Source organism: Nerophis lumbriciformis, linkage group LG02 (assembly GCF_033978685.3).
Source record: "Nerophis lumbriciformis linkage group LG02, RoL_Nlum_v2.1, whole genome shotgun sequence".
NCBI classification, from domain to species: Eukaryota; Metazoa; Chordata; class Actinopteri; order Syngnathiformes; family Syngnathidae; genus Nerophis; species Nerophis lumbriciformis.
In genome coordinates, this window is record NC_084549.2 from 20190044 (window position 1) to 20203271 (window position 13228).

The 13228-nt window shown below is 40.7% G+C and overlaps 1 protein-coding gene across 1 annotated transcript in view; it reads left to right on the plus strand.

The window, feature by feature from the left end:
• Positions 1 to 8661, plus strand: part of hcrtr2 (hypocretin (orexin) receptor 2) — a 52847-nt gene extending 44186 nt beyond the window's left edge. The window contains exons 4-7 of the mRNA XM_061960731.1: positions 4928 to 5043; positions 5120 to 5340; positions 5536 to 5657; positions 8492 to 8661. Coding sequence (XP_061816715.1) covers positions 4928 to 5043; positions 5120 to 5340; positions 5536 to 5657; positions 8492 to 8661 — 629 coding nt within the window. The remainder of the gene's footprint in view (positions 1 to 4927; positions 5044 to 5119; positions 5341 to 5535; positions 5658 to 8491) is intronic.
• Positions 8662 to 13228: the final 4567 nt, after the last annotated feature.

Below are 13228 nucleotides of genomic sequence, written 5' to 3' on the forward strand. Positions count from 1 at the left end.
ATGCAAATTAGTAACATATTGGCTCTTAACTAGTCATTATTAAGTACTTATTAATGCCTTATTCGGCATGGCCTTATTATAACCCTAACCCTCTAACCCTGGCCCTAACCCTCTAACCCTAACCCTAACCCGAACCCTAACCCTAACCAAATAACTCTAAATTAAGTCTTTGTTACTTAGAATAGGTTCCCCTAGTGTCCAAAAAACTCTAAATTAAGTCTTTGTTACTTGGAATAGGTTCTCCATTCTAAAGTGTTACCAAAAAAATATAATAACTTTGTCTTGAATTTGAAAAAAAAGGAGGGTTCGGTGAATGCGCATATGAAACTGGTGGGGTTCGGTACCTCCAACAAGGTTAAGAACCACTGGCTTAGTGCGAAGAATTATCTTATCAGACAGAAAAAAAGCAAATATCACCCTTATTTGAGGTATTTAATCTTACTTAGATTTCAGTTTTTGCAGTGTAGCTCCAAAATATGGTTGGGCCTGAATCACCATGGTGACGTCACCTACAGAAGACTAAAGGCAATTTCATATAGGAAAGTATGTGTTTTGGTAGCATCTTCATCCTGAATCCTGTTATTTTCACACAGAATTTGAAGGCATTATCAAAAATGAATGAATTGTTGCAAGTTGTAGCAGTGCAACCAAAGAAGAGGTCAGTCTGCACACATTTCCACACAAAAAAGGCAAAGGGCGCGATTCACAGTCAGAACCACCTGACTGTGATTTAGGCTCGCTAACCACTCAGGTGCGGCGTTGCTGCATGATCAAGAATCTTATTTAAATGCATGAAAGCATCGTCCGACGAGCTTTCGCCTCATGTCAGGTGCACAATTAAGAGGCTAAGTTGAATACCAAGTCATATTTACCATGTCAATATCAGCATACTAATCAGGTGCCCTTTACTTGAAGCTGGTTTCAAATTCTAATGAAAAACAAGGTCCTGTAATTTGGTGGAGGAAAGTCATGATAAGAATTAAAGCAGCCTTTTCATCCACCTCCCTCAAGAAAAAAACAGTGTAGATACTGATCTCCACATTAAGGTCGAGGTTGATCACAAAAACACATTTGTTCGATAACATTTACTTATTTAAAGGTCCTGGAGTATAGTACTTAAAGGCCTACTGAAATGCGATTTTCTTATTTAAACGGGGATAGCAGGTCCATTCTATGTGTCATACTTGATCATTTCGCGATATTGCCATATATTTGCTGAAAGGATTTAGTAGAGAACATCGACGATAAAGTTCTCAACTTTTGGTCACTGATAAAAAAGCCTTGCATGAACCGGAAGTAGCAGACGATATGCGCGTGACGTCACAGGTTGTGGAGCTCCTCACATCCGCACATTGTTTACAATCATGGCCACCAGCAGCGAGAGCGATTCGGACCGAGAAAGCGACGATTTCCCCATTAATTTGAGCGAGGATGAAAGATTTGTGGATGAGGAAAGTGAGAGTGAAGGACTAGAGGGCAGTGGGAGCGATTCAGATAGGGAAGATGTTGTGAGAGGCGGGTGGGACCTGATATTCAGCTGGGAATGACTAAAACAGTAAATAGACACGAGACATATATATACTCTATTAGCCACAACACAACCAGGCTTATATTTAATATGCCACAAATTAATCCCGCATAACAAACACCTCCCCCCTCCCTTCCATATAACCCGCCAATACAACTCAAACACCTGCACAACACACTCAATCCCACAGCCCAAAGTACTGTTCACCTCCCCAAAGTTCATACAGCACATATATTTTTCCCTAAAGTCCCCAAAGTTACGTACGTGACATGCACATAGCGGCACGCACGTACGGGCATGCAATCAAACGTTTGGAAGCCGCAGCTGCATGCGTACTCACGGTACCGCGTCTGCGTATCCAACTCAAAGTCCTCTTGGTAAGAGTCTCTGTTGTCCCAGTTCTCCACAGGCCAATGGCAAAGCTTGACTGTCATCTTTCGGGAATGTAAACAATGAAACACCGGCTGTGTTTGTGTTACTGCAGTCGGCCGCAATACACCGCTTCCCACCTACAGCTTTCTTCTTTGCTGTCTCCATTGTTTATTGAACAAATTGCAAAAGATTCACCAACACAGATGTCCAGAATACTGTGGAATTTTGCGATGGAAACAGACGACTTAATAGCTGGCCACCATGCTGTCCCAAAATGTCCTCTACAATCCGTGACGTCACGCGCAGGCGTCATCATACCGAGACGTTTTCAGCAGGATATTTCGCGCAAAATTTAAAGTTGCACTTTAATAAGCTAACCCGGCCGTATTGGCATGTGTTGCAATGTTAAGATTTCATCATTGATATATAAACTATCAGACTGCGTGGTCGATAGTAGTGGGTTTCAGTAGGCCTTTAAAAATAAAAAATAAATCAATGAGGCTCAGAGGTCCCACAGTAGTGTACTCCAAGTGTGTTGGCCAAAATCTAGAAAAGTTTACTAAAATTACTTTTTGTCAACCCCACTGCACTGTAAAGAAACACGGCTCTCTGCCTTTCTACCTCTCTATGTTATTTGACTATCAATTTTTCCTTATGTTCGCTACTTTTGTTTTACCTCTCTTTTTTGAAATGAAGCTGTTCTGTGCCCTCCATGTTGTGATATGTACAGGATGCCACACGTCTTTATGTTAGGACATTCTGTGCACGTTCCCGAGGCTAGCAGTTAGCACTTGGAGTAATTTTAAGGCCATTAATAAAACAGCTCATTGAGACAACAATTGGATCCCTTCTTTTATTGTTACATCGACACATAATTTTCAAGATCATACTTTTGTTTTTTGCACAGGATCGACCCAAACTTTCGGAGAAGTGTTTTCATGCGCTCCAATCTGACTGATAAAACCACCTGTCTCGATCGGAATTAATTTGTGACTCGAACGTGTGTGATCGAGTCAGACTAATCCGAATGGCGTGTATATATATGAAGCCTTTTTATTCCAGTTAGGGTTTTAATCCATTTAATTGTTTCCAGGTGCACAAGGCTAATAATCGACGTCCCATTGGGGTTGTGAGTTTTTCCTTGCCCTTATGTGGGCTCTGTACCGCGGATGTCGTTGTGGCTTGTGCAGCCCTTTGAGACACTTGTGATTTAGGGCTATATAAATAAACATTGATTGATTGACATTGAATAAAGCGAAATCAAGAAAGTTCGGTAGCTCATTGGCGTCGTAAAACACAATGAGAGGTAACGGTCTCTGCCAGCTGAGGCCAATCAGCCTAAATAGGATGCAACCAATTTGGATCAGGTGCTGCCAGGCTTCTGAAGCCAGTCGCACGCCACACTGCAAGAGAGAGAGAGGAAAAGAGGCGAGGAGAGCAAAACTAAACAGCAGGGAAAGAATCCATCCATCCATCCATTTTCTACCGCTTATTCCCTTTGGGGTTGCGGGGGGCACTGGAGCCTATCTCAGCTACAATCGGGGGGAAGGCGGGGTACACCCTGGACAAGTCGCCACCTCATCGCAGGGCCAACACAGATAGACAGACAACATTCACACTCACATTCACACACTAGGGCCAATTTAGTGTTGCCAATCAACCTATCCCCAGGTGCATGTTTTTGGAGGTGGGAGGAAGCCGGAGTACCCGGAGGGAACCCACGCAGTCACGGGGAGAACATGCAAACTCCACACAGAAAGATCCCGAGCCCGGACTACTCAGGACCTTCGTATTGTGAGGCAGATGCACTAACCCATCTACTACCGTGCTGCCCAGGGAAAGAATAGGGAAAGAATACAATAGTTCTAAATAAACTAACATTATACACGAATCGTATCCGCAACCTCAAATTCAATTCAAGTGACTTTATTAGTACCCGAAGGTAGATTTGTTTTTGCAGTGTAAAATACAAGAGAGCAAGAGAGCACATGCATACAGTCATGGTCAAAAGTTTAAATACACTTTTTTTCCCCCCTAAATGGTGCCGCTGTAGTGACTGCTGGTGGCAGGAGCTCTGTGCTCTTGTGTCATCCTTTTGTGTTCCTGGTGTTTCCCTCTTGTTTTCATGTGTTTATTATTTTGATTTTTTTGCATTTTGGGTTTGGGACCCTTTGGGACTGTGCGACAAGGGGTGGCACTTTCATGACTTCTGCGGTGCTTTTTTTGTGAACTTCTGGATCGGCCTCCCGGGAGCCTTTTGACCACGTACACCAGCTGCTTGGTCTCTGCCACACCAGAGTCCGTTTGGAGGGACTGGAGGAGACACCTCGGTCTTCTTAGACGCATCCTCGCTCATCCATGTGGACTGGACACTGGCCGAGAGTTAGTGGGCGGCCGAGTGTGGAGTCGGCTCTCTTGGTTGCTTTGTTGGGTCTGCTCCTGTCTCTGGCCGTGCTCCCCCCACCCCAGCAGACGATGGCGTAGAACACCGCAGAGGCCACCACAGTGTATATGCTTCTTCATTTTTAAATTGTTGGTTGTTTTTACTTTTGTAGCTGTATGTAGAGATGTCTGGTTGCATCAGCTCTGCTCTTTTAATGTCTTTAATGTCCTTTTGTGTTCTTTGATGTTTGATGTTTTCCTCTTACACACATGATTATGTGTGCTATGGCTATTAGTTTTTTTCCCCCTTGGCCTCAGTCTGGACCCTTTTCCAGGGGCCCAGGCTTAGACTGTTTTTTTTTAATCACCCCCCCAGTGTTTACCTGTTTCTCACCTTTTTGTTGGCAGAAAGTTGGCAGACCTGTCAGCGATCCTGTTCGGTCTCCCTGTAATGTTTGTCTGATCTTGATTATTAAAGTATTTCTGATTCTGATTCTGATTCTGATATGGGCAAACAAATCGGAATTGACCTGCAGTGTGAAGCCTTAGCCGACAGTACTGGACTAACTGCCGATACCACACTGCACTGTCCGAGAGTCCCAGCAAGATGTTAGAATTAAATCTTCTTTTTTGTTCTCGTTTCAGCCGATATCTACCCAAAGGTGTATCACAGCTGTTTCTTCATCGTCACATACTTTGCACCTTTGTGCCTCATGGTTCTGGCCTACATCCAAATATGTCACAAGCTGTGGTGTCAGCAGGCGAGTAGTCCACCTGCCAGCACGACCACAGTCCACTCAGAGCAGCTGATTGTATGATTTATGTGCCTTTTCACAGATTCCTGGCAGCACCTCAGTCATGCAGAGGAAGTGGAAGACAATGCAGTGCTCCGCCTCCACCCCCGGGCCGGGGGAGTCCGCGCGGGTCAAGACCAGCACGGTCTGTGCGGAGATCAAACAGATCCGAGCGCGCCGCAAGACAGCTCGCATGCTGATGGTGGTGCTCTTTGTTTTTGCTCTGTGCTACCTGCCCATCAGTGTGCTCAATGTCATGAAAAGGTATCATTTTTTTCTCTCCTAGATCTTGCATAATTCATTAGCAACAAAAGAGAGTCTGATTAATCGGACCAGCGAATTACAAAGTCAGTACGGAGCTTCCGCCTTTTCTAAATTAAAGATTATTTTAATTAAATATGATATGATCCTTGTGATTCATTATTGATGCTTTTGCTCAGCCTGATATTGTGCCTGCAGAGTGTTTGGGACGTTCAAGAATACCGATGACAGACAGACGGTGTACGCTTGGTTCACGCTCTCACACTGGCTCATCTACGCCAACAGTGCACTCAATCCCATCATCTACAATTTCCTCAGTGGTACGTTTGCACCCCAGCTGCACCAACAACACCAGCTCAGTACTGCGCTCTCACGGGCACTTCAAAGGCTGCATTCCCCAACATCGACGTTCATACCAAGCATCTATAACAGGGGTAGGGAACCTATGGCTCTTTTGATGACTGCATCTGGCTCTCAGATAAATCTTCGCTGACATTGCATAACGCGATAAGTAATGAATAATTCCGCTGGTAATCACAGTGTTAAAAATAAACTTCCAAATGTAAAATAATCTCATGCATTTTCATCCATCCATCCGTTTCTACCGTACCTGGTCAAGAAGTTGCAGAAAAATTCCTAGTTTGTGAACCCGTTCTCAAACAATGGCAATAAAACTATTCCGATCTGATCTGATCTTCTGATTAATGGTAAGAAGTGTTTTATTTATTATTTGTTAGCTGTCACCTATCCTGTTTGTGATTTTCATGGACAGAAGTTCTCAGCAGAGTCGTGACCGTGGCAGAGAGGGTATATGTCTCGGGGGGCTAAAGGTTGCGTCACTGCTTTTTGCAGATGATGTGGTCCTAATGGTACCTTCGGTTTGTGACCTTCAGCTCTCACTGGAACGGTTCGCAGCCGAGTGTTCAGTGGCTGGAATGAGGATCATCACCTCCAAATCTGAGGCCACGGTTCTCAGCAGGAAACCGATGGTTTGTACAGTCCAGGACAGACTCTGTCCCAGGTGGAGGAGTTTAAGTATCTCGGGGTCTTGTTCACAAGTGAGGGAAAAATGGAGAAGGAAATCAGCCAGAGAATCGGAGCAGCTGGGGCAGTATTGCAGTCTCTCTGCCGCACTGTTGTGACGAAACGAGAGCTGAGCCAGAAGGCAAAGCTCTCGGTCTACCGAGCTATCTACATTTCTACTCTCACCTATGGTCATGAAGTGTGGGTCATGACCGAAAGAATAAGATCGCGGATACAAAAGGTCGAAATGAGTTTCCTCAGAAGGGTGGCTGGCATCTCCCTTAGAGATAGGGTGAGAAGTTCAGTCACCCAAGAGAGACTCGGAGTAGAGCCGCTGCTCCTTCGCTTGGAAAGGAACCAGCTTAGGTGGTTCGGGCATCTCGTGCGGATGCCTCACGAGGTCCTTGTTGCACGTCCCACTGGGAGGAGACCCCGCGGCAGGTCAAGGACCAGATGGGGGGAATTACATCTCCTCTCTGGCCTGGGAACGCTTTGGGATTCCCCAGGAGGAAGTTGCTAATGTTGCTCTGGAGAGGGAAGTCTGGGGGTCTCTGCTGGAGCTGTTGTCCCCGCGACCCGATTCCGGATAAGCGGTTGAAGATGGATGGATGGATAGCTTCAGAATAACAATGTTATTAAAAATAATAAAATACTTATTATACTCTAAAAGTGTTGGTCTTACTTAAAAATGCACGCATTTAGTTGTATTCAGTGTTAAAAAAATATATTATATGGCTCTCACGGAAATACATTTTAAAATATTTGGCTTTCACGGCTCTCTCAGCCAAAAAGGTTCCCGACCCCTGATCTATAAAGTGAATGCACATTTATTGGTTATTGCATATTTGTTACGCTACAGAAGCATACATATTTTACATTAGCTGCTATGTAGGGTTGTTGCCTTTGATGCAGCATTACTTGAATAATTCAAACTTACTGTTTAACTTGATATAATACATTAATTCATTAAATTTTGTGTACTATATTATATTACTGTATGTTGTTTTATGTTGCAGCCTTGTGCATACTAATATAAAAAATATACTATTTGATATTATTGTATATACTGTATTACAATTTTTGTTGCATATTTTCTATAATTTAAACAGATACCTGTTAACTGTTACTTTTTTTTAAATGAATGTATTATTACATAGATGTATTTGTACTATTTCTTATGTGATAACCATGCAAAAGTAATTCATACTAATACTTTAAAAAAAATGTGTCTATAAACATGTGGTATGTAAATGTTCTGGAAAATGTGTATATGCCTTAAAACCTAATGAAAAAATGTGAACTATATACAGTCGTGGTCAAAAGTTGTAAAGAACATAATGTCATGGCTGTCTTGAGTTTCCAATAATTTCTACAACTCTTATTTTTTTGTGATAGAGTGATTGGAGCACATACTTGTTGGTCACAAAAAACATTCATGAAGTTTGATTCTTTTATGAATTTATTATGGGTCTACTGAAAATGTGACCAAATCTGCTGGGTCAAAAGTATACATACAGCAATGTTAATATTTGGTTACATGTCCCTTGGCAAGTTTCACTGCAATAAGGCGCTTTTGGTAGCCATCCACAAGCTTCTGGTTGAATTTTTGACCACTCCTCTTGACAAAATTGGTGCAGTTCAGCTAATTTTGTTGGTTTCCTGACATGGACTTGTTTCTTCAGCATTGTCCACACGTTTAGGTCAAGAATCTGATTTCTAGCCTGATTTGGCTATTCCTTTACCACTTTTGACGTGTGTTTGGGGTCATTGTCCTGTTGGAACACTCAACTGCGCCCAAGACCCAATTTCCGGGCTCATGATTTTAGGTTGTCCTGAAGAACTTGGAGATAATCCTCCTTTTTCATTGTCCCATTTACTCTCTGTAAAGCACTAGTTCCATTGGCAGCAAAACAGGCCCAGAGCATAATACTACCACCACCATGCTTGACGGTAGGCATGGTGTTCCTGGGATTAAAAGCCTCACCTTTTCTCCTCCAAACATATTGCTGGGTATTGTGGCAAAACGGCTCAATTTTTGTTTCATCTGACATCACATGGACAAAGATAAGACCTTCTGGAGGAAAGCACACCTGTGAAGTGAAAACCACTTTTGTTTTTCACTTTTGTTTAGGCAAGTTCCGTGAGGAGTTCAAGGCCGCCTTTTCTTGTCACTGTTCGGGACAAGACCAAGACAGACCCAAGAGGACGAGAGCTCGGATGAGCACGGACAGCCGAAAGTCGCTGTCGACCCAAGTCAACCACATGGACAACGTGTCACGCATATCGGACCAGGTTGTGTAGCGTCAGCGCAGCGGCTCTTCACGTTTACAACAAGCACTTGAATGCATCTTCCCTGCTCAAACTGGCTCTTACTTTGGATAAAGGGGGAACAAAAAGGCCTCTGTAAATTTGCCCGCCTCCAGGAGTCGGTGATGAGTCTCTGGCTGTCGTCTCTATGACGAAGTCACTCTTAGAAAGGCGGCTGTCAGTGTTCTTCTATTTGCGTTTACAGTCTCCACACACCTCCACATTTCTGCAACCCATTTTCTCACAATATATCTTCTCAAAGCACAAGAAAAACAACTCCTATAGACTTTAGAGTAGTCAGTGTGCAACTTGTATAACGGTACAGAATTACTGTACTGGGGCAGTGTAGCTCGGTTGGTAGAGTGGCCGTGCCAGCAACTTGAGCGTTCCAGGTTCGATCCCCGCTTCCGCCATCCTAGTCACTGCCGTTGTGTCCTTGGGCAAGACACTTTACCCACCTGCTCCCAGTGCCACCCACACTGGTTTAAATGTAACTTAGATGTTGGGTTTCACTATGTAAAAGCGCTTTGAGTCACTAGAGAAAAGCGCCATATAAATATAATTCCCTTCACTTGTGCTTCAAAATGTCACAATGCATGTTGGAATGCATGTCTTTAATTAGTGAACCACAGTTCTCTCGCGACGGCAGCACTCGTTCAGCACCACGAGCCATTAGGCAAGACAGTGACCTTCCTCCTCTCATGTGTTGCCCGTTATTTAGACAATAATGACGGTTTGTTGAGTCATTTTCTGTGGATAGTAAATCAATACAAGCTGCACACTGACTACTCTAGAGCCATGTTTACGTTCCACAGTGTTTTCCCTCGAGAATATATAATAAAACGTTTGTTTAAAGGGGAACATTATCACCAGACCTATGTAAGTGTCAATATATACCTTGATGTTGCAGAAAAAAGACCATATATATTAAACGCCTTTCTATTATTCGCTTTCGGAGCGATGACGTCACAACGTGACGTCACATCGGGAAGCAATCCGCCATTTTCTCAAACACCGAGTCAAATCAGCTCTGTTATTTTCCGTTTTTTCGACTGTTTTCCGTACCTTGGAGACATCATGCCTCGTCGGTGTGTTGTCGGAGGGTGTAACAACACGAACAGGGACGGATTCAAGTTGCACCAGTGGCCCAAAGATGTGAAAGTGGCAAGAAATTGGACGTTTGTTCCGCACACTTTACCGACGAAAGCTATGCTACGACAGAGATGGAAAGAATGTGTGGATATCCTGCGACACTCAAAGCAGATGCATTTCCAACGATAAAGTCAAAGAAATCTGCCGCCAGACCCCCATTGAATCTGCTGGAGTGTGTGAGCAATTCAGGGACAAAGGACCTCGGTAGCACGGCAAGCAATGGCGGCAGTTTGTTCCCGCAGACGAGCGAGCTAAACCCCCTGGATGTCTTGGCTCACACCGTCCCTTATGCCACCGAAGATGATCAAGAGAAGAATATCGACCCTAGCTTTCCTGGCCTGCTGACATCAACTCCAAAACTGGACAGATCAGCTTTCAGGAAAAGAGAGCGGATGAGGGTATGTCTACAGAATATATTAATTGATGAAAATTGGGCTGTCTGCACTCTCAAAGTGCATGTTGTTGCCAAATGTATTTCATATGCTGTAAACCTAGTTCATAGTTGTTAGTTTCCTTTAATGCCAAACAAACACATACCAATCGTTGGTTAGAAGGCGATCGCCGAATTTGTCCTCGCTTTCTCCCGTGTCGCTGGCTGTCGTGTCGTTTTCGTCGTTTTCGCTTGCATACGGTTCAAACCGATATGGCTCAATAGCTTCAGTTTCTTCTTCAATTTCGTTTTCGCTACCTGCCTCCACACTACAACCATCCATTTCAATACATGCGTAATCTGTTGAATCGCTTAAGCCGCTGAAATCCGAGTCTGAATCCGAGCTAATGTCGCTATACTTTGCTGTTCTATGCGCCATGTTTGTTTGTGTTGGCATCACTGTGTGACATCACAGGAAAATGGACGGGTGTATATAACGATGGTTAAAATCAAGCACTTTGAAGCTTTGTTTAGGGATATTGCGTGATGGGTAAAATTTTGAAAAAAACTTCAAAAAATAAAATAAGCCGCTTGGAACTGATTTTTAATGGTTTTAACCCTTCTGAAATTTTGATAATGTTCCCCTTTAAATGTGAGGAGTGCACTCATTTCTGTGATGTAGTAGTATTTCAATTCATTATACAGTATTAACTCAGCTCAGGTATCACCTGGCCCCGCCTCCCTTTTGAGGGTGGGGGTGCAAAGGGACATATTCCTAGCGCTCATTAGCATTAGCATCTACCTCAACGCAGTACAGATTGTATTTCATTTAAAATCTAAAATACCGATGTGGAGTCAATCAAATTAGAGATCTGACATTAGCTACCTCAAAATATGTTTTTTTGTTTTCAAATTGATGGATTGTGCTGTAATGCGGAGCATTTGCAAGTTAGTTAACAAAATTAACCAGATAGAGAAAATGTATATTATACATTTATGTTTGTTTGTCATTTATCTTTTTCATTTATCACCATGCTGACCTGAATAAAGAAGGTTATTTTTAACATAGAAAAGTTTTAAAACAACAGGCTCTGTAGATTTGGCACACACTGAGCGAGTCCGAGCTTTTCTTCCTGTCACTCAAACACACACCGGTGACCTGCAGAAATGCGGACACACTAAGAAAAGAGGAGTCGTATTATATTCATGGTGGGCTTTTATTTGAGATGGTATTCTGGTTGCTTATATTAGGGCTGTCAAAGTTAATGTGTTCACTTGGGATTATTTGCAAAAAATTATTTCAGATTAATTACAAAATGTATTTTGACAGCACATAAGTGCCCTCTGAGTCATGTTTATGGATGCGTTTCGTGTATGATCTACTGGTGTACCTTGTTATTTGCAATATTACTGCAGAGTTTTTGAAAATATACACTCAATATTTTACTGTTACCAATTTTATTTGAATTATACAAGCAAGCGATGTGATTAGTTAAAATTCACAAATGTGATTTAAAAATAATAATAATAATAATAATTTTACAGCACTAGTTAACTGTGTATAATCACAATTAATTAATTTAAATTAATTCAAGTTTAAGTTCTGATTTAAAGACGTATCATTTTACAGTGCTCGTGAACTGATTCATTACAATTAATAAGAATTCATAAATGTGATTTCTAATGTGAAAATCAAGCATTTTACAGCACCAATGATTAATCAAAATTCAAAGGTGTTATTTCTGATTTTAAAAATGTATAATTTTACAGCGCTCGTTAACTGTGACTTATCACGATTAGTCAGATGTTTGATTTGTAAAATATATAATTTTGAATTGTTAATGTAATGTGATTAATCACAATTAAAAATTATGATTTTTGATTTAAAAAATAATATTTTAATGTCTTGTTTAACTGTTACTATTCTCAATTAGTTGAAATTCAAAAGTGGGATTTCTGATTTAAAAATTAATTGTTTTACAGCTCTAATGAACTGTGATTAATAACGATCAATCAACATTTTAAAGTGTGATTTCTAATTTTTTTTAAATAAATAATTTTAAAGCGCTAATTAACAGTGATTAATCACAACTAATCCAAATTTAAAAAGTGGGATTCATCTGATAAAAATCATGATTATTCCAAATTTAAAAAGTGTGATTTCTTATTTAAAAATGCATCGTTTTACCACAAATAATGAACTGATTCATCACGATTAATCAAAATCTAAAAGTGTGGTTTCTAATTTAAATATCAATCATTCTACAGCGCTAATGAACTGTGATTAATTACAATTAAGTGTTAGTTCTGATTTTTTTTTTAATAGAATTTTGAAGCGCTAGTAACTGTGACTCATCACGATTAGTCAGACGTTTGATATCAGATTTAAAAATATATCATTTTGAAGTGCTATTGAACTGTGATTAATCACATTTAAAAGGTATGATTTTTTATTTAAAAAATAGTATTTTAATGTGTTATTTAACTGTTACTATTTGCAATTCGTCAAAATTCAAGTGTGATTTCTGATTTAAAAAGCAATTGTTTTACAGCATTAATGAACTGTGATTAATAACAATCAATGAAATGTCAATAGTGTGATTGCTGATTTGACAACTAATCATGATAAAGCACTAATTAAATGTGATTAATCACAATTAATCTAAATGTAAAAAAGTGGGATTAATCTGATAAAAATCTAAATCATTCCAAATTTTAAAGTGTTTTTTTTAAATGCATCGTTTTTACAGCATTATTGAATTGAATTGATTCATCACAATGATTTTGGATTTAAAAATATGCAATTTTGAAGTGCTAATTAACTGTGATTAATCATCATTAATCACAATTAAAAATTATGATTTTTGATTTTAAAAATAATATTTTAATGTGTTATTTAACTGTTACTATTCTCAATTAGTTGAAATTCTAGTGTGATATCTGATTTAAAAAGTAATTGTTTTACAGCACTAATGAACTGTAATTAATAACAATCAAATTTCAAAAGTGAGATGTCTGATTTTAAAAGAACAATTTGAA